The sequence below is a fragment of the Scyliorhinus canicula genome, chromosome 4, assembly GCF_902713615.1.
Source record: "Scyliorhinus canicula chromosome 4, sScyCan1.1, whole genome shotgun sequence".
Taxonomy (NCBI): Eukaryota; Metazoa; Chordata; class Chondrichthyes; order Carcharhiniformes; family Scyliorhinidae; genus Scyliorhinus; species Scyliorhinus canicula.
The window spans coordinates 99,621,281-99,641,716 of record NC_052149.1 but is presented as its reverse complement, the minus strand read 5'-3'; the positions used below and the strand labels follow the sequence as shown (position 1 = coordinate 99,641,716).

The 20,436-nt window shown below is 43.4% G+C and overlaps 1 protein-coding gene across 2 annotated transcripts in view; it reads left to right on the top strand.

Moving 5' to 3' along the window:
- cdc73 (cell division cycle 73, Paf1/RNA polymerase II complex component, homolog (S. cerevisiae)) overlaps window positions 1–20,436 on the top strand; it is a 435,381-nt gene that overhangs the window by 57,665 nt on the left and 357,280 nt on the right. For both annotated transcript variants that reach the window (XM_038794882.1, XM_038794881.1), the window contains exons 8-9: window positions 12,570–12,668; window positions 15,094–15,172. In XM_038794882.1, the coding sequence (XP_038650810.1) occupies window positions 12,570–12,668; window positions 15,094–15,172 (178 nt within the window). The remainder of the gene's footprint in view (window positions 1–12,569; window positions 12,669–15,093; window positions 15,173–20,436) is intronic.

Here is a 20,436-nt window from a genome sequence, read left to right as displayed (position 1 = left end):
AAATCTGTCTGGTAGTGTGACGACCAGAATTGTACACAAAATTCCAAATGAGGCCTAATTAAGGTCCTTTGCAGCTGCAACATGACATGCCAGTTTTATATTCAGTGCTCCGACTGATGAAGGTCAGCATGCCGTATGCCTTCTTGACCACCGTATCCACATGCACGCCCAGATCTCTCTGACTGTGAATACTCGCAAGAGTTCTGCCATTTGTTGTGTAATTCCTACATGCATTGGACCTTCCAAAGTGCATTGCCTCACACTTATCCGGATTAAACTCCATCTACCATTTCTCCGCCCAAAACTCCAACTAGTTTATATCCTGCTGTATCCTCTGACAATCCTCTTCACTATCCGCAACTCCATCAGTTTTTGTGTGGTCTGCGAACTTACTAATCAGACCAGCTACATTTTCTTCCAACTCATTTATATACACCACAAATAACCAAGGCCCCAGATCTGATCCCTGTGGAACACCGCTAGTCACAGCCTTCCATGGTGATCATAAAGACCCATCTGTGGGAAATCAAAAAATCTAGACTGATATATATATATATATATATATATATATATTATATATATAAAAGATAGAGAATGTTGGGATAAGACATAGCATAAAAGCTATTCATGCGAAGTTGGAGAAATTTGTGTAGGCTATTTCATGGGGTCAGATAAAGATAGTTGGGGGGGAGACTCCTGTGGAGCATAAATGCCAATGGAGTTGAGCAAAAGGGAAAGTAATGGTGAAAGGAGATGATGAGTTTGAAAGTGGTAAATGATGTACAGAGATCAGTTTGGCAAGGAAATTAAAAGAACAATTGTGCTGGTAATGATTTTGACTCAAGTCATGGAGTACGCCAGTCATAGTCTGCCCTCTTGTTATGGGCAACATTTGTGCTCTGCTTTATATTTAATCTGCTATTATTTTCCACCTGAATTTGTTGACTTTGTTACGAGTTGTTGTGATCTGGTATTAATTTCCTGAAAAGATGACAGAAGCAGATTCAGTAATCAAAACATAAGAAATAGGAACAGAAGTAGAACAGTCAGCCCTCTAAGCCTGCTGTGCCAATCAATAAATTAATTCTTGGCTGATCATCTATGCTCTGTGATTCCTTCCTTCCTGCACCAAAGAGCAGCATGGTAGCACAGTTGTTAGCACAGTTGCTTCACAGCTCCAGAGTCCCAGGTTCAGTTCCCGCCTTGGGTCACTGTGAGGAGTCTGAACGTTCTCCTTGTGTCTGCGTGGGTTTCCTCCGGATGCTCCGGATTCCTACAACAAGTCCCGAAAGAAGTGCTGTTAGGTGAATTGGACATTTTAAATTCCTCCTGTGTACCCGAACAGGTGCCAGAATGTGGCGACTAGGGGCTTTTCACAGTAACTTAATTGCAGTGTTAATGTAAGCCTACGTGTGACAAGAAAAATTATTATTATCTCCATAGTCCTTGATTCCCTTAGTATCCCAAAATCTGTCAATCTCTGACTTGACTGGATATGCACAGCTCAGTGATAGCAAATTCCACAGATTCGCAGTCCTTTAAGTGAAGGAGTTCACTTAAACTCAATGCATTCTATGCTCGGTTTGAGCAGGAAACCAACAATCCGCTGTCCAGTGCACCAGTAGTCCATAACTCACCCATACCCACCATCACAGCTTCCAAAGTCAGATTGGCTTTCCTAAAGGGAACCCTCGGAAGGCGACGGGCCCGGACGGGATCCATGGTTGTGCACTCAGAGTGTGCTTGGACCAGCTGGCAGACATCTATAACCTGTTCCTACTCCACTTTGAGGTCCCCACCTGCTTCAAGAAGACCACCATCATACCGGTGCCAAAGAATAGCCAGGCAACGTGACTGACTACTGTCTGGTGGCCCTGACTTCAGTCGTAATGAAGTGCTTTGAGAGGTTGGTCATGAAGTGCATCACCTCCATACTCCCAGAACGCCTTAACCCACTGCAATTCGCATACCGCCACAACTCATCCACAGCAAACGCCATTTTCCTGGCCCTACACTCATCCCTAGAGCATCTCGACAACAAGGACTCCTACATCAGACTCCTATTTATTGACTAAAGAACCGCCTTCAACACTATAATCCCAGCCAAGCTCATATCAAAGCAGCAAAACCTCGGACTTGGCTCCCCACTCTGCAACTGGATCCTTGACTCTATGACCCACAGACCACATTCAGTAAGAATGAACAACAACACCTCCACAATAGTCCTCAATACCGGGGCCCCATAAGGCTGCTTACTTAGCCCCCTACTCTACTCCCTGTGCACATTTAACTGCGTGGTAAAATTTGATTCCAACTCCATCTACAAGCTTGCTGACGATGCGACCATAGTGGGCCGGATCTTGAATAACGATGAGTCAGAATACAGGAGGGAGATAGAGAACCTAGTGGAGTGGTGCAGCGACAACAATCTCTCCCTCAATGCCAGCAAAACCAAAGAGCTGGTCATTGACTTCAGGAAGCAAAGTATTGTACACACCCCTGTCAGCATCAACGGGGCCGAGGTGGAGATGGTTAGCAATTTCAAATTCCTATGGGTGCACATCTCCAAAAATCTGCCCTGGTCCACCCACGTCGTTGCTACCACCAAGAAAGCACAACAGCGCTTATACTTCTTCAGGAAACTACGGAAATTTGGGATGTCCACATTAACTCTTACCAAGTTTTACAGATGCACCGCAGAAAGCATCCTATCTGGCTGCATCACAGCCTGGTATGGGTACTGCTTTGGCCCAGGACCGCAAGAAACTTCAGAGAGTTGTGAACACCGCCCAGTCCATCACATGAACCTGCCTCCCATCCATTGACTCCCATCTACACCTCCTGCTGCCAGGGGAAAGCGGGCAGCATAATCAAAGACCTCTCCCACAAGGTTTACTCATTCTTCCAACTTCTTCCATTGGGTCGGAGATACAGAAGTCTGAGAACACGCACAAACAGACTCAAAAACAGCTACTTCCCCGCTGTTACCAGACTCCTAAATGACCCTCTTATGGACTGACCTCATTAACACTACACCCCTGTATGCTTCATCCTATGCCGGTGCTTATGTAGTTACATTGTATACCTTGTGTTGCCCTATTATGTATTTTCTTTTATTCCCTTTTCTTTCCATGTACTTAATGATCTGTTGAGCTGCTCACAGAAAAATACTTTTCACTGTATCTCGGCGAACGTGACAATGAACAAATCCAATCCAATCCAAGTGTTCTTTATCTTTATCCTAAATGGTTGATTCCTTATTTTGAGTCTGTGACCCATTAGCGGGCCTTCGCCGCCCAGGAGCATCCTGTTAGTTATTTGCCTTTAGATACAACTGCAGAATTTTATATATTTCAATGATATTGCCTCTCATTCATCTGAACTCCCTCTCATTCATCTGAGCTTGGGGTTTATTATGTTATGGCCAAATGGGGAGGGATAAAATAAAACTCTCCTGCCCTACCTTCCCAAGTGTATGTCTTACGGTTTTTTTTGTGAATAAAGAAGGATGAAGGAATTTTATGAATGTCTATATTTAACTATTTGTACTGGTTACAGAAAAGCCAGTCTGGCAGGCTTTCTTGAGGTTGAAAACAAACAGGGGTTTTCTTTTGTTCAACACCCACCCAGGTAAAGATGGCAAAATACTTAAAAGAGCACTTCTCAATTTTACGATCCATATTTAGACATGCATGTAAAAATACAAGATATACCATATGTAGTTACTTGCTTCAATAAATTGCGGTTCAATGTTGAAAGATAAAGAAATTGAGAGTTAATTATTTCACCCTTTGGCTGCCTCACTGTGGCTGCAGCAGATTTTTCCCCGAGTGTGTTTAGATTCCAGGAGTTGAGTTGAAGCCCACATAACTGCAATTGCTTGACATTATTTCTTTTAAATCCTTTATCCGCCTCTTCCAAATGTCCCATAGTTTTACATCTGAGGTTCCTTTTGATGGAAAATTCATCATGTCAGTGCTAAATTTTAAAACATAGGGTCTTAACTTGGTGGGGGGAGGTGGGATGGAGAGAAAGAACAAAGGAGTGCCTATGATTTATTGGCATCTTTTCCAGATGACTCACTGCTGTCTTTAGCAGCTTGTGTTAGAAATATTAAAATGGTTGTTTCACTTTCTCCCAATAACAGTTTTAAAAAAGGGTTTGTTTATCTGAACCGACAGTTGCTTTTATTTCATGGTTGACGGATTAGTCTCTGTAATGTCCCAACCATTAATCCCCTGAATTTTCCATCTTGATGAACTAGAAAGTCATATCTCCATATAACCATAGTTCTTTCCGGCTTTCTGTCTCTGCTGGCAAGGTATTGTTATGGAAATGCAAAAGCTATTCTTGTACATTTCAGTAAAATGCTTTGAAGTGGTTCTTGATATCCTCAGGTGTGAAATCCCAGACAGGTATGTTGTGGCATGACTGAATTTTGTTCCATATTGGAACTTTAAAGAAACTGATCACCCGCAATACCAAAAGTCGGATGACCTATGGCAGCCATCTTTGGTCAGTGTCTATTCTTGTCATGAAAATGGTTAAACAGTTCAGTATGCGATTGGTCAGCTGGTGAAATCACAGGTTAATATCACTTGTGCACAAATCATTGAATCACAACATTAGGTCCATTCTACACAATCTCTCCTCAAGGGACAATCTTCTCATGTAAATCAGTCTGAGACTGCTTTGCATTTTGTCTAAGGCAACCATATCCGTCCTTCAGTTAATGCTTCAGTTAAAGCCCCAGCAAGGTTCTATGTAATTGTGACAAGACTGTCGCAATACTATTTAAAGAATAGGGAAAATACGTTTCAGGAAATCGTTTAGAAGACTCGAGAGGCAAATGGCCTAATTCTGCTCCTATGTTTTATGGTCTTATGCAAATGGATGGACAGTTGGCTTGAGTGGATTACTCTATTAAAGAACCAACACAGACTTGATTGTCTCACTGACCTCTTGTGCTGCATCATCTATGACTCTATGGTGGAGTCCACTGAGATGTCACTTGTTGAAATTCAAAAAAAGGCTGCTGTCTGGCCAATATCTTTCACATTTCTATGTTGATTGTGATTTATTAGGTCATCGTTGTGCAGGCAATCCTGAAGAAAGTTCCTGTTATTAGATTCCACTATTTTAGACAAAGTTGAAGAGCTGTTAGAATTTGTTTTGTTGTCTTTGAAAACATACGCCATCAAGCCTCTATCCATCTACTGGGACTTCCCTTGTATTTGACTGCTTCATAATGATCACACGCACTCCATATATCTCAATATTCTGGGATGGATATAATCTCTGGAGATTTGGTTGTTTTCAGCCTGTTTAATATTTCCATCTCATTTGTATCAATGTTGCTACCTACTTGGATTATTATTATCTAAGGAGGACATGTCAGTCATGTGAATACTTAGGAGAAATAACCATTTTACTTTGTTTGATCTGTTTGTTCGAAATCGTACCAGGTACTTATTGTAATTTCTTTAAGGGGAGGGACTTTGTATATTCTCTAACTGTTGGCCACTGAACATAATTATTGTTTGCTGACAACAAACTGCATGCACATGTAGCTGAAATGCACATTGGTTCGACTTTAACCAGTTTGTTTGAATACACCTCGACCTGTGCAAGCACTAGAAGCATGATTGAAGCACCTTTTTGTCCTCTCTCCTCCACCTGCCAAATAATACATGTTCATAGCTGTACCTTTCCAATGCTAAGTTGTTGATGCAAAAGGGTATCATCAAACTTGTCTTCGGTTGGTAAACCTCGTTCGCTATAATCCATTGAGAGCAAATGTCTAAAGAAATAAACCTGACTCAACATCTGGAGTGGAGTCCTGTTAGGTGGTTGGCATTTCCCTCCAGCGAACACCTTCCGACAACACTGCAAATGATTCGGCCCAGGTGTATGGGGTTTCGTCTTTGGCATACCAGGCTACGAGGTCAAGAGGAGGCTACAAATATTGGACGTCTGCTCCTAAAACCATGCATAGGCGGCGCAGCAAACTGAGAAGAATATAGATTTGTTTGCTGCATACCCATTACCTCTATTACATGAAAGGATGTGGATGCTGCCTTGTGTTGAAGTTTCAAAACGTTGATGTGTCACTTCTGTTGAGTGGTTAATTCCAGGAAAATTAGTTACTAAGTTCACACACATAACAATGCAAATGCTGATTACCTGGCTGTGGGAAAGAGCTAATTGTTTGGAAACCTGAACCCAAAGGGGAGGAAAATTGCTCTAATGGTGCGAGTTTGAATATTATGGAAAATCTGTCCAACCAACTGATGCCTTTGAATTGCAACAATTTGTTACTATTTATACACCTCCTTACATGTCTGGTGTCCTGCCTTGGTTTTAAAATGAGGAAGTAGAGTTTTATGTCAAGGTTTCAGTAATGAATGTCTGCGCCACTGAAGTACTCAATATCTGAGTTATGTATAAACACTTTAAATAAACACTTGCTTGCAGGCCTTTATTCCAAGTAATGTCAATTATCAAATTTTCACTGTTGCTTGTCTGACAGTCAAGAGACCAGGAGGTGCAGGCACTTTTAATTGCTTTCAGTAGGTTAATGGTTTATTCATCACCCCCAGAATTATTTTATATGTTGTCATGGGGGTTTCCCTTTAAGAAAGGTTTTTGTCTTATCACATGGCTTCAGTGATGTCATTTTGTGGGTGGAGCTGAGCTGGGCTGAGAGGGTTGTTTTACTTTCGCTTTCGGTTTTGACTGCTGTGTATTACAGACAGTGAAAATAAGTGTTTTGGCCTGCCTCTCCCTATCTTCATTTTTAGGATCTGTTCCAGTAAAAAAAACATTGATTCTTGCTACTTGCTTTGATAACTTAAAAGATACAGTTTGCTTTCCGGAAGGGTTTAAACCTGTTGGTGAGACAGGGTCAGAATCTCAGGAAAGGCCAGTCTTGTTCAAGTGAGAATGCAGAGTGCTTGGCCACACCCTATGTGTCATCTAAATGTTAGCTAAATTCTTAGAATAAAGCTTGTTTTGGTAAAGTGTCTGGGAAGACCGTTGAGTCACACCTCTTGTGCTCATCCTAGTCAAATTCAACATAAAAGTTGTAAATCAGGTGAACTTCATAATATACTTTGGAGTTTCTAAGCCCTTGCCCATAACAATGTAAACACACATTTCAGTTTATGAATAATAGGCTCGTTCATGGATGTAATCTTTCCTATTGGGCAGGAGATAAAAATATAAAGAATACTCAATTTGTGTCAGTGATCATTAAGTATATTAATTTTTTCTGACTTTGAACTCTGTTGGAAACTTTTAGACTTTTCTAAAGTCTTCTGTTAAAATACTGAGAATGTTTGACTGATCTGTTTTACTTCGCAATAAAACTGTCTTTTGCATTTTCATCTTTACTCCTCTAGTCATCTTTTAATATGTTTTTATATGTCCATATATTTATCAAGTGTATCTCACCTTTTATTCCCAGCAGGATTTGTAGTGATTGCTCTCCATGTTTCGTGCTTCCGGTTTAAGTTGTTAATCTATTTAGGATCAGGGTTATATTTGTCTGTGCTGCTAATCCTGAATGTATTTTTAAAAATAAATTTAGAGTACCCAATTATTTTTTCCAATTAAGGGGCAATTTAGCGTGGCCAATCCTCCTACCCTGCACATCTTTGGGCTGTGGGGGTGAAACCCACGCAAACACGGGGAGAATGTGCTGATCCTGAATGTATTAATCATCATGCTCTGCTTTCTATCTTTAAAAGCATTCTACTTGCCAACTGCTGAAATGCTGTTTAACACTCAAATATTGGCTTGCATTGTTGCCACATTGTCTTTGTTAGCTGCTTAAAATGACATACTTTGCTCTTAGTCTTCATTTTTTCCAAATCTTAGATCATAAGTTTGATCATTCCAGAGCTGCTATCCCCTCAATGATACCATTTATTATCATCATGATCACTTTCCAGATCAGAGAGTGCAATATATCTGATTTTGCTGATTTGCTAGGTTGAAATAAAGTTGAATATTAAGTTTACTAATTGTGATTATGAAGCACTTAAGTATGTTCTAGTTTCTGTTGAATGTAATTGATACACTTACCTTAAATTTGAATTGGATTGTTGAACAAGGATAATTGTGGATTATGTGTGAAGGCTTGTATTAAGCATTTTCCCAGTTGAATTCTCTAATTACACTCATTGATTTTGATTCTACAAAATCATTGATATACTAAAGAAAATAGTGATTGGCTGTGAGCCGTTGAGATCCATAAACACATAATATTGACGCCAATAATTCCACTGTTATGAAACCATGTATTAAATATAATCCAGTGCTAAGTAAACAATATGAATTATATATCACAGTCTTAGCAGTTGGCTAGTTGTACTATAGAAATTGATCAACAGACATTTTTGGCATGTAGCTGCTGAGATATTCCTGTAAAAATATAATGTCAGTCTCTGTTTCCACACTTGTCCACTGAGAGTCGTTAAGACAGAGATAGATAGGTTCTTGATTAATAAGGAGATCAGAGGTTATGGGGAGAAGGCAGGAGAATGAGGATGAGAAAAATATCAGCCATGATTGAATGGTGGAGCAGACTCGATGGGCCGAGTGGCCTAATTCTGCTCCTATGTATTGTGGTCTTATGGTCCAGTTTTTATAAGCAGCATGATTGTTGTGCTTCTGCTGAGTAAAATCTAAGCTGACTTAAAAACCGTGGCTTTTTACAAGTTCAACAGAACTTGACTCGAGGCTAAATGGTGCAACCAGTTAAATATTCTCAGTGACCTTGAAAATTCCTGAAGTATTCATACATAGAAACATACATAGAATGGTGGCACAGCGGTTAGCACTGCTGCATCACAGTGCCAAAGACCCGGCCCTGAGTCACTGTCCGTGTGGAGTTTACACATTCTCCCCACGTCTGCATGGATCTCACCCCCACAACCCAAAGATCTGCAGGATAGTTGGATCAGCCATGCTAAATTGCCCCTTAATTGGAAAAAAAATGAATTGGGTACTCTAAATTTATACTAAAAAAAAAAGAATTGTGCGTAGAAATTAGAAGCTAGAGGAGGCCATCGGCCCTTCGAACCTGCTCCACCATTCATTATGATCATGGCTGATCATCAAGTTCAATACCCTGATCCTGCCTACCCTCCATACCCCTTAATCCCTTTAGTCCCAAGAGCAAAATCTAATTCCTTCTTGAAACCACACAATTTTTTTTGCCTCAACTACTTTTTGTGGTAGTGAATTCCACAGATTACCCACTCTGTGGGTGAAGCAAGATCACCCCCCCAACTCTTCAAAACTCCAATGAATATAATCTTAACTAATTTAGTCTCTCCTCATGACAGTCCTGCCATTCCAGGAAGTAACCTGGTAAAGCTTTGCTGCACTCCCAGAACATCCTTCCTCAGATAAGGACACCAAAACTGTACACAATACTCCAGGAGTGGCATCACCAATGCCCTATAGAATTACAATAAAACATCTCTATTCCTATACTCAAATCCTCTCGTTATGAAGGCCAACGTACGATTTGCCTTCTTTACTTCCTGCTGTACCTGAGCACTTACTTTCACCGACTGCTGCACAAGGACACCAAGGTCTCACTGAGTATCCACCTCTCTCAATTTACACCTATTCAAGTCTGCCTTCCTATTTTTGCTACTGAAGTGGATAACCTCACATTTATCCACATTACACTGCATCTGCCATGCATGTGCCCACTCAGTCAGCCTGTCCAAATTCCGCTGAAGCATCTCTGCATCCTCCTCCTAGTTCACCCTCACACCCAACTTTATATCATTTGCCAATGTGGAAATATATTTATTTTCCTTGTCCAAATCATATAATGTGAACAGTTGGGGTCCTAAGGCAGGTCCATGCGGTACCCCACTCGTCACTGCCTGCCAACCGGAAAAAGACTCATTTATTCTAACATTTTGCTTCCTGCCTGTCACTAGCTTTCTATCCGTCTCGAGACATTACATGCAATCCCATGTGGTTTAACTTTACATAATAATATGCTATGTGAGACGTTATCGAAAACATTCTTAAACCACATCATAGCCACCGGTTCTCCCTGGTCAACTCTGCTCGTTACATCTTCAAAGAATTTTTGTAGATCTGTCAGCATGATTTCCCTTTTGTAAATCCATGCTGACTTTGTCTGATAATACCACTGCTTTCCACATGCTGTGCTATGAAACTGGACTCCAGCAACTTCCCTACTACCAACATCAGACTCACTGGTCTCAGTTCCCTGTTTTCTCTCTATCTACCTTTTTGAATAGTTGGGTTATATCAGCTACCCTCCAATCTGTATGAACCATTCTAGAGTCCAAAGAATTTTGGAAAATGGCCACCAATGGCTCTACTATTTCTAAGGCAACTTAAGTACTCTGGGATGAAGATTAACAGGACCTGGAGATTTATCCACCTTCAATACCATTAATTTCCCCCAAACCATTTCTCTACTAATACTAATTTTCTTGAGCTTCTCATTAAACCCTGTGTTTCTCACAACTTCTGGTACATTATTTATGTCTTCCTTTGTGAAGAGAGAAACAAAGTACGAATTTAGTTCCTTAGCCATGTCTTTGTTTCTTGTTATGAATTCCCCCATTTTTGACTGTAAGGGGCCTACATTTGTTTTTCTTGATCTTATTCTCTTTACATACATATAGAAATTTGTTATGTTTCCCACTGGCTTACTTTCATATTGTATTTACGTATATGTTGCCATTCTTTTCTCTGACTTAATCTAAATAGCATTGATACAATGGACTGTTGTATCCAGCCCATTCAGTTTAGTCTAGTTTTATTTTGAGGCTACCGTTACCTTCAAAGGAGCAGCTGTAACATTCCCTTGCTTCCACTATCCTCCTTTAAACTCACTTCTGATGACACTATCTTTACATTCAAATATAACTATGATGATTTTAAAGATTCATGATTCCTTTGCAATTTCCTGCTCTTATTAATGCAGTTATTTACCAGCAGCTGTAAAGTTAGTTTTGTGGTTTTCGTTAAGTTTAAAATTGGTCTTAAGGAAGCACCATCCAAATTCTGGCACAAAAACAAAGCATGGGAAAACTCAGGACTAGCAAAATTTGTGGAGAGGGAAACAAAATTGACATTTCGAGTTGAGTGACTCTTAGAACTGAAGGGAGGTAGAAATGTTTTAAACCTTTTGGAAGGGGAGGGAGAGCAGAAAAAGTGTCTCCCTTTGGAATGCTGATGGGGGAAGGGGAGATCATCTGTTGGTGGCATATCCTTTGAATGCGGAGGTTTGTGGGATGGAAAGTGAGGACAACGAGAACCCAATCATGTTCTCGGAGGGATGGAAGGAGATGAGAGTAGTAGGTGCATGAAATAGGTCGAACATGGTTGAGGGCCCCTTAGTGGAAAGTGGATGGGGGGGAATCCTTGGTTGACGAGAAAGGGAGATGTGTAAGATAGCATCATCAGAACAAATGCAATGAAGAACTTGGAGAATAGAAAGAGTCTTCATATAATGCAGGGTGTAAAGACGTATAGTCTAGTTAGCTGTGGGAGTTAGTGGGCTTATAATGAAAGTTAGTGGATAGTTTGTCCCCAGAAATGGAGACAGAGAAGTTGAGAAAGGAAATGTTGGAGACAGATGTGAAGGTGAGAAAATGGTGGAAATTAGAAGAAGTTCTGAGCAGGAAGCGGCACTGATGTAGTCATTGATGAACTGGCAAAAGAATTGGTGACGGGCCTGGGTGACACTGGGAGAAGAAATGTTCCACGTACACCACAAAAAGACCTGCATATCTGGGGCCCATGCAAGTGCCCATCACAACACCTTTTGGAGGACATGAGATACAGGAAAAATTGTTCAATGAGCAAATCAGTTCAGCCAGATCAGGAGTAGCATGGCTGTGTTAGGGGATTCCTTTGGGCCTCTGTTCAAGGAAGAATTAGAGAGCCCTCAGACTATCCTGGTGGGAGATGGATGTTAAGAGAGTTGTATTGGAGAAGTGGTTATGACAAGGAAATTGGAAATTGTTGGAATAATGTAGGAGAAGTCATGGATGTAAGTGGGAAGAGACTGAATAAGGGTAGAAAAAAATAGAGGAATAAATAAATTCAGTGGCGAAGGAACAGGCCGAAACGATAGGTTTTCAGGACAGTCCTGTTTGTGGATTTTGGGAAGGAGGAAGAAGTGGACTATTCTGGATCAATGGACTATGAGGTGGGAGACTGTGGAGGGAAGATCTCTGAAGGAGAAGAGGTCAGTGGCAATCCTGGAAACAATAGCTTGATATTCATTGGTGGGGTCATGGTCTCTGGCAGGTAGGAAGAAATATCTGAGAGTTGGTGCTTGGCCAAATTCTGGCATTCCTTTTGCACAAAAGATGGCAGTATGTAGGTTGAAAGATAATGAAGTTCAGATTAATTCTTAATTGTGCGAATTTGAACTATATTTTCTGTTGATCATTCTTCTGCGTTCACAGTTATCAGTTTTGTATGAACAAAACAGGTCATGCGACTATATTCCCCACATTTAAAATTTCCAGTGCTGATTGTTTTTTTCCATCCCTCAGAATTTTTCGAAGAACATATTTGCGATTTTACAGTCGGTAAAAGCTAGGGAAGAAGGACGAGCACCGGAACAGAGACCCCCACAGAACGTAATACAACCGGTAAGAAGAATTATTTCTCTCTCCTTTAAGGAGGAGTAAAATATATTGTGCTTGACTTATTGAACTGATGTTTCTCGGAACTTTTGTTAAGAGATTGCATACTCCCCACCTGAAACCCTTTCTCCTCACACCCAAATTTAGAAAATTTAAATCAGAATTACAGAAAAGTACAAACGACCTTTATTTGAAAAACATAAAAAATAGGCTTAAGTAAGAATTTTCAGCATGATTTACAAAATTACGTACAGTATCACTGAGTAATTTGTAATTTGTATAGACCACTTTTATTAGGCAATATATAGTGCTAACAACAGTAAGTGATAATAAAACCTTCATCATGTAATATTTTAAACAGAATACTTTTCCTTGAACTCTAGTACAGGGGTGTCATATTTAACTTTCATTGTGGGCCAGATCTGATGTCCTGGCACTTGATCTGCACCATCTTCAGAAGAATAGTAGCACTGTGGTGTCTTGAGTCCGAAGGTTGTGAGTTCAGGCTCTGCTCCAGGACTTGAGTATTGAGTGAGGACTTGAATAATCAAGGCTGTGAGTGCCGTATTGCATTGTCAGAGTTGCTGTTTATTTGATGACACATTAAACTGAAGTCCTGCCTGCCCATTTGAATAGATGTAAAAGGTCGTATGGCACTATTTTGATGAAGAGCAGGGGCATTATCCCCGGTGCGATAACCAGTATTTATCCCTGAATCAACAAAACAGATTATCTGCTTTTTATCACACTTGTTGTGAGAGCTTGCTATGCACAAATTGGCTGCTGTGTTCCCTAATACAACAGTGACTACTGCAAAAAGTGTTTAATTGGCTGTAAAGTACTTTTGAGATGTCTTGTGGTTGTGGAAGGACATAGCAATTGTTTCGTTCGCAGATGCTTACTAATATGTGAAGTGTTTCCAGTAATTGTACAAATCACTTGGCCATCTCAATCATATTTTAAGGTACTGAGCTCCATGTCTGGCGTGTTTCTTCTGTACGTGTTTGAATTCTGCTTGAAGTGCATCTGCTCAGTGTTGTACTCAGTGCTTCAAATAATTCAGTTAAGACCTGGGAGAGGGTAGAGAGGAGCTTTTTGGGCAGCATGATGGCACAGACAGTGGTTAGCACTGCTGCATCACAGTATCAGGGACCCGGGTTCGATTCTTACTCTGGTTACTGTCTGTGTGAAGTTTTCACATTCTCCCAGTATCTGTATGGGTTTCCTCCGGGTGCTCCGGTATCCTCCAACAGTGCAGAGATATGCAAATTAGATAGATTGGTCATGCTAAATTGCCCCTTTGTGTCCAAAGGTTAGGAAGGGATAGAGCTGGGGATTGGGCCCAGGTAGTATGTTCTTTCGGAGGGTCGGTTCAGACCCGATTGGCTGAATGGCCTCCTTCTGCGCTGTAGGGCTTCTTTCCCAGTTTGATACTTCGGGTGAGGTACTAATTTTATGGAGAGATTGGAGAAGCTAAATTGTTCTCAGATTAGAGAAAATTAAAGGGGACTGAAAAGAGATATTCCAAATTATGAGGGGTTTTGATTTAGTAAGTAGGGAGAAACTATTTCCTCAAGGTAATTGGCTGCCGTGTTCCCAACACAATTGTGACTACTAGGTAAGTGGGTCTGCAATGAATGGCCATAGATTTTAAAATGATTGTCAGAGGAACTAGGCAGGAAATGGGAAATTTCTTCCCACAGGTTAATATCAGTGATGGACTTGCTGTAAGAGTGGTGGAATCAGATTCTGTAGTAACTTTCGAAAGACAATTGGACATGTAGTTGAAGAGGACTTGCAGGGTTCTGAAAAAGTGTGGGTCCAATTTGGACAGTTCTTCCAAGAGTTGACACAGTCACAAAGGGTTTAATGGCCTTCTTCCTATGTTGTAAGGTTCTATGATTTCAGTTGTAATTATAATGTATCTTTTGGATGCAATCTGCTTCTCAGCTGTAATAGTACTGAGAGACTTTGCTGCTACAGTATTGGCAATTTCCCATTTGAAATACTGTAACCCAGCTTGATAGAAAATAAAAGATAAATGCAGCAAGATATTATTATAGAATAAACATTGGAAGTAAATTAACCAAATTACTCATTTGACCGAGGAAACACATTAACTATTCTGGTAATGATTTTTGCGTCCACAAAGATTAGCTAATTCCTTTATATCCTATACAACTCTATACCACGACTGTCTCTTGCAATCTATTATTCATCATGTCAGATAGTTAAGTTTTAAAAATGCAGTTCATATTTAATACCCGAATCTCCACCGCTGTACATTTCTTCAGTAGATCCTTGCTTATCTCTATTACAGCCAGTTGTTAAATGACTTCCACTTCTGTTTTTTTTAAGTGTATTTTGCATTTCAGAAAGAAGTAATTTTACAATTCATGCTTCACAGTAAGTCTAATTTTATGCGTTGCAGGACCCAGCACTGCGAAATAAACAGCCTATTCCAGCAGCATACAACAGATATGATCAGGAAAGATTTGCAAAGAAAGAAGGTAAATTCACATTATCCCTAAATGTATGCCACATCTCATTCCAGATCCCCCAGAAAAGAAAAAGCTTAGCGATCTTTTAGATTTTTCTTTGCAGCATAGAAATACTTGGTCTCTCAGTTGAGTAGACCAGCAGTTCATCAGGTGATGGTCAAATAAATGCCATTTGTGGTTATGTGAAATTTATTTAGCTGAGAAGCTAAAACCAAAACAAAAAAGTAATTAAAAAAAATATAAATTTGCAAATCTTTAGTATTCAATAGTTTGTTTACAATGCAGACAAATAATGTATTTTACTCTCATTGTCTAAAAGCTTCAAGAATCTTTCCGCTTACATTTCTAATCCAAGATTTTTTGAATGCAAATTTTGACTAGGAAATTCAATCTTAGTTTTTTCTGATAAATCATGTACTTAATGAAATGTACAGAAAGGTTTAATGAGTCCATTGAAAACAGGTTTGTGACCAGGTGTAACCAGTCTTATCTGTTTTTATAGAAAATTAGTTTTTTTAATGTGTAGCAAATGAGGAACAAAAAATCACTTTAAATTTTCTGATGTTATATCTGCTTTATTTGGTCTAAATAAAACTCTGGTACAGTTGTGGATGTTGCTGTAAACTATATTGTGTAAACTAGAATGTTCAACATTTGCTGGAGAAGCAATCTTGCATTAATATTTCCACATAGATTTTTCAAAATTTGGGCATTTTCCCCAATGTAGGATAATTATGCAGAGACTATTAATTGTAGAAAACTGATTCTGCTTAGGAAATTGAATACAGTCTAGTCTCTTATTTACAGGAGTAACTATTTGATTGCAGTGATATTCAGTGTAGCATGTCCTATTTCTAGCTGTTATATTTGACCCCTGTAAGTGGTGTAATAGGGACAGAAAAGACTTTGCATTGACTCTGCAACTCTGTGAAGTAACAAATGAAGAGTCTGCATGGGTTTCCTCCAGTTGCCTTCCAGAAGTCCCGAAAGACATGTTTGTTAGGTGAATTGGACATTCTGAATGCTCCCGCAGTGTACCCGAACAGGCAGCGTGTGGCGACTAGGGGATTTTCACAGTATCTTCATTACAGTGTTCAAGTAAGCCTATTTGTGACACTAATAAAGATTATTATTGGAAAACAGTTACAGAATTATGTAGAAATTAGCATCAAACACATACACGCATTGTTTAGAAAGACTTCATGCTTAAAATGGTTTGCAAAGTTTACAATCAGGGAGTTTGAACATATCTGACATGGTAGGAAAAACGAGGAGAGGCTACATGTAGTAAATAGTCCAATTATAAAGCGCAGCCGAAAGAACAGACATACTTTGGGTGCTTTGGAAGACAGATTAATAAAGCATGTGGGATCTTGGGCTTTATAAATAAAGGCATAGTACGAAAGCCAGGAAATTAAGCTAAAAAGACATAAAACTTATAATTCAGAAACAAAATAATATTGGAAATGTGAAAAAAGGCAGAAAAGATTTTTAGTGCAGGAGATTCACTAGATTAATTTCAGAGATGAGGAGCTTGTCTTATGAGGAGCGATTGAGCGGTTTATACCTGCCTATACACTCTCCAGTTTATAAGAATGAGAGGAGAACTAATAGAGGTATATAAGGTGATAAAAGGTATTGACAAAGTATAAGTAGAATGGATGCATCCCCTTGTGGGGTAATCTAGAACGAGAGGTCATAGTTTTAGGATAATGGGTAACAGGTTTAAACCCGAGATGAGGAAAAATGACTTCTCACAAAGGTGTTGCATTGTGCACATTGTGACAGCCCAAGTCAACTAAAGACCTTTGTTATGATGGTTATCAATTCTTTCAGATTTGTCCCTTAAAGTCAATTGATATGATTTCATTTTCATTCTTTCATTTTTAAAAACACAGTTTTAATTCACCACATCCCCTCTCATTTCTCATTATCCATATATTTGTTTCTCTTCCATTTCTCAACAAATACTCAGTAAACAGCCTCATAGCTTTTGCACAATGTTTCAATGTTGGCTTTTAATGTAAAAAAAACTAAAGCAGGTACCTAACTCCCAAACACAAGTTTAGGACTAACGCTAATCCTGTTTTGAATGGATGGATGATCCCAAACAGCTCCAGTACTCTGATAGTATAAGCGAGGCTAGCTTTAAGCGCCTAAATTACATCCTATTATTTTGAAATAGTGAGGTAAATTCCCATTTTGTGCTCCATTAGCGAAGATATTTGGGAAACCTAATTCCTTCATTCTTCCATTCAGTTTGTACCGATTTAGTTATGGAGTAGTCCCAAATATTCCACAGTAGAAACTGGAGATCTGCAATGGAACAATAATGCCATTGGGCCATAATGCCCTCCTTCTATTTCTTTGATTTTTTTAATGGTAGAAAATGTGGAAGGGTTGATAAATACCGGGGATCTGGTATTGGGTTAGTCCTAAACAGCATTTACTTTCTCTCTCTCTGCGTCTCTCTCTCTCTCCGTCTCTTTCTCTCTGCCTTTCTCTCTGCCTTTCTCTCTGCGTCTCTCTCTGCATCTCTCTCTCTCTCTCTCCGTCTCTCTCTCTGCGTCTCTCTCTCTCTCTGTCTATCTCTCTCTCTCTGCGTCTATCTCTCTCTCTGCGTCTATCTCTCTCTCTGCGTCTATCTCTCTCTCTCTGTGTCTATCTCTCTCTCTCTGTGTCTATCTCTCTCTCTCTGCGTCCAGCTCTCGCTCTCTGCGTCGCTCTCGCTCTCTGCGTCGCTCTCGCTCTCTGCGTCGCTCTCGCTCTCTGCGTCGCTGTCGCTCTCTGCGTCCCTCTCGCTCTCTGCGTCCCTCTCGCTCTCTGCGTCCCTCTCGCTCTCTGCGTCCCTCTCGCTCTCTGCGTCCCTCTCGCTCTCTGCGTCGCTCTCGCGCTCTCTGCGTCGCTCTCGCTCTCTGCGTCGCTCTCGCTCTCTGCGTCGCTCTCGCTCTCTGCGTCGCTCTCGCTCTCTGCGTCGCTCTCGCCCTCTGCGTCGCTCTCCCTCTGCGTCGCTCTCCCTCTGCGTCGCTCTCGCTCTCTGCGTCGCTCTCGCTCTCTGCGTCGCTCTCGCTCTCTGCGTCGCTCTCGCCCTCTGCGTCGCTCTCGCTCTCTGCGTCGCTCTCGCCCTCTGCGTCGCTCTCGCCCTCTGCGTCGCTCTCGCCCTCTGCGTCGCTCTCGCGCTCTGCGTCGCTCTCGCCCTCTGCGTCGCTCTCGCCCTCTGCGTCGCTCTCGCCCTCTGCGTCGCTCTCGCCCTCTGCGTCGCTCTCGCTCTCTGCGTCGCTCTCGCTCTGCGTCGCTCTCGCCCTCTGCGTCGCTCTCGCCCTCTGCGTCGCTCTCGCGCTCTCTGCGTCGCTCTCTGCGTCGCTCTCGCTCTCTGCGTCGCTCTCGCTCGCTCTGCGTCGCTCTCGCTCTCTCTGCGTCGCTCTCGCTCTCTGCGTCGCTCTCGCCCTCTGCGTCGCTCTCGCCCTCTGCGTCGCTCTCGCTCTCTGCGTCGCTCTCGCGCTCTGCGTCGCTCTCGCGCTCTCTGCGTCGCTCTCGCCCTCTGCGTCGCTCTCGCCCTCTGCGTCGCTCTCGCCCTCTGCGTCGCTCTCGCCCTCTGCGTCGCTCTCGCCCTCTGCGTCGCTCTCGCCCTCTGCGTCGCTCTCGCCCTCTGCGTCGCTCTCGCCCTCTGCGTCGCTCTCGCCCTCTGCGTCGTTCTCGCCCTCTGCGTCGTTCTCGCCCTCTGCGTCGCTCTCGCCCTCTGCGTCGCTCTCGCCCTCTGCGTCGCTCTCGCCCTCTGCGTCGCTCTCGCCCTCTGCGTCGCTCTCGCCCTCTGCGTCGCTCGCGCGCTCTCAGCGTCGCTCTCGCGCTCTCAGCGTCGCTCTCGCGCTCTCTGCGTCGCTCTCGCGCTCTCTGCGTCGCTCTCGCGCTCTCTGCGTCGCTCTCGCGCTCTCTGCGTCGCTCTCGCGCTCTCTGCGTCGCTCTCGCGCTCTCTCTGTCGCTCTCGCGCTCTCTCTGTCGCTCTCGCGCTCTCTCTGTCGCTCTCGCGCTCTCTCTGTCGCTCTCGCGCTCTCTCTGTCGCTCTCGCGCTCTCTCTGTCGCTCTCGCGCTCTCTCTGTCGCTCTCGCGCTCTCTCTGTCGCTCTCGCGCTCTCTCTGTCGCTCTCGCGCTCTCTCTGTCGCTCTCGCGCTCTCTCTGTCGCTCTCGCGCTCTCTCTGTCGCTCTCGCGCTCTCTCCGTCGCTCTCGCGCTCTCTGCGTCGCTCTCGCGCTCTCTGCGTCGCTCCGCGCTCTCTCCGCCGCTCCGCGCTCTCTCCGTCGCTCCGCGCTCTCTCCGTGGCTCCGCGCTCTCTCCGTCGCTCCGCGCTCTCTCCGTCGCTCCGCGCTCTCTCCGTCGCTCCGCGCTCTCTCCGTCGCTCCGCGCTCTCTCCGTCGCTCTCGCGCTCTCTGCGTCGCTCTCGCGCTCTCTGCGTCGCTCTCGCGCTCTCTGCGTCGCTCTCGCGCTCTCTGCGTCGCTCTCGCGCTCTCTGCGTCGCTCTCGCCCTCTGCGGCGCTCTCGCCCTCTGCGTCGCTCTCGCCCTCTGCGTCGCTCTCGCCCTCTGCGTCGCTCTCGCCCTCTGCGTCGCTCTCGCCCTCTGCGTCGCTCTCGCCCTCTGCGTCGCTCTCGCCCTCTGCGTCGCTCTCGCCCTCTGCGTCGCTCTCGCGCTCTCTCTGCGTCGCTCTCGCGCTCTCTCTGCGTCGCTCTCGCGCTCTCTCTGGTCGCTCTCGCTCTCTCTGCGTCGCTCTCGCGCTCTCTCTGCGTCGCTCTCGCGCTCTCTCTGCGTCGCTCTCGCTCTCTCTCTGCGTCGCTCTCGCTCTCTCTCTGCGTCGCTCTCGCTCTCTCTCTGCGTCGCTCTCGCTCTCTCTCTGCGTCGCTCTCGCTCTCTCTCTGCGTCGCTCTCGCTCTCTCTCTGCGTCGCTCTCGCTCTCTCTCTGCGTCTCTCGCTCTCTCTCTGCGTCGCTCTCGCTCTCTCTCTCTGCGTCGCTCTCGCTCTCTCTCTGCGTCGCTCTCGCTCTCTCTCTGCGTCGCTCTCGCTCTCTCTCTGCGTCGCTCTCGCTCTCTCTCTGCGTCGCTCTCGCTCTCTCTCTGCGTCGCTCTCGCTCTCTCTCTGCGTCGCTCTCGCTCTCTCTCTGCGTCGCTCTCGCTCTCTCTCTGCGTCGCTCTCGCTCTCTCTCTGCGTCGCTCTCGCTCTCTCTCTGCGTCGCTCTCTCGCTCTCTCTCTGCGTCGCTCTCTCGCTCTCTCTCGCTCTCTCGCTC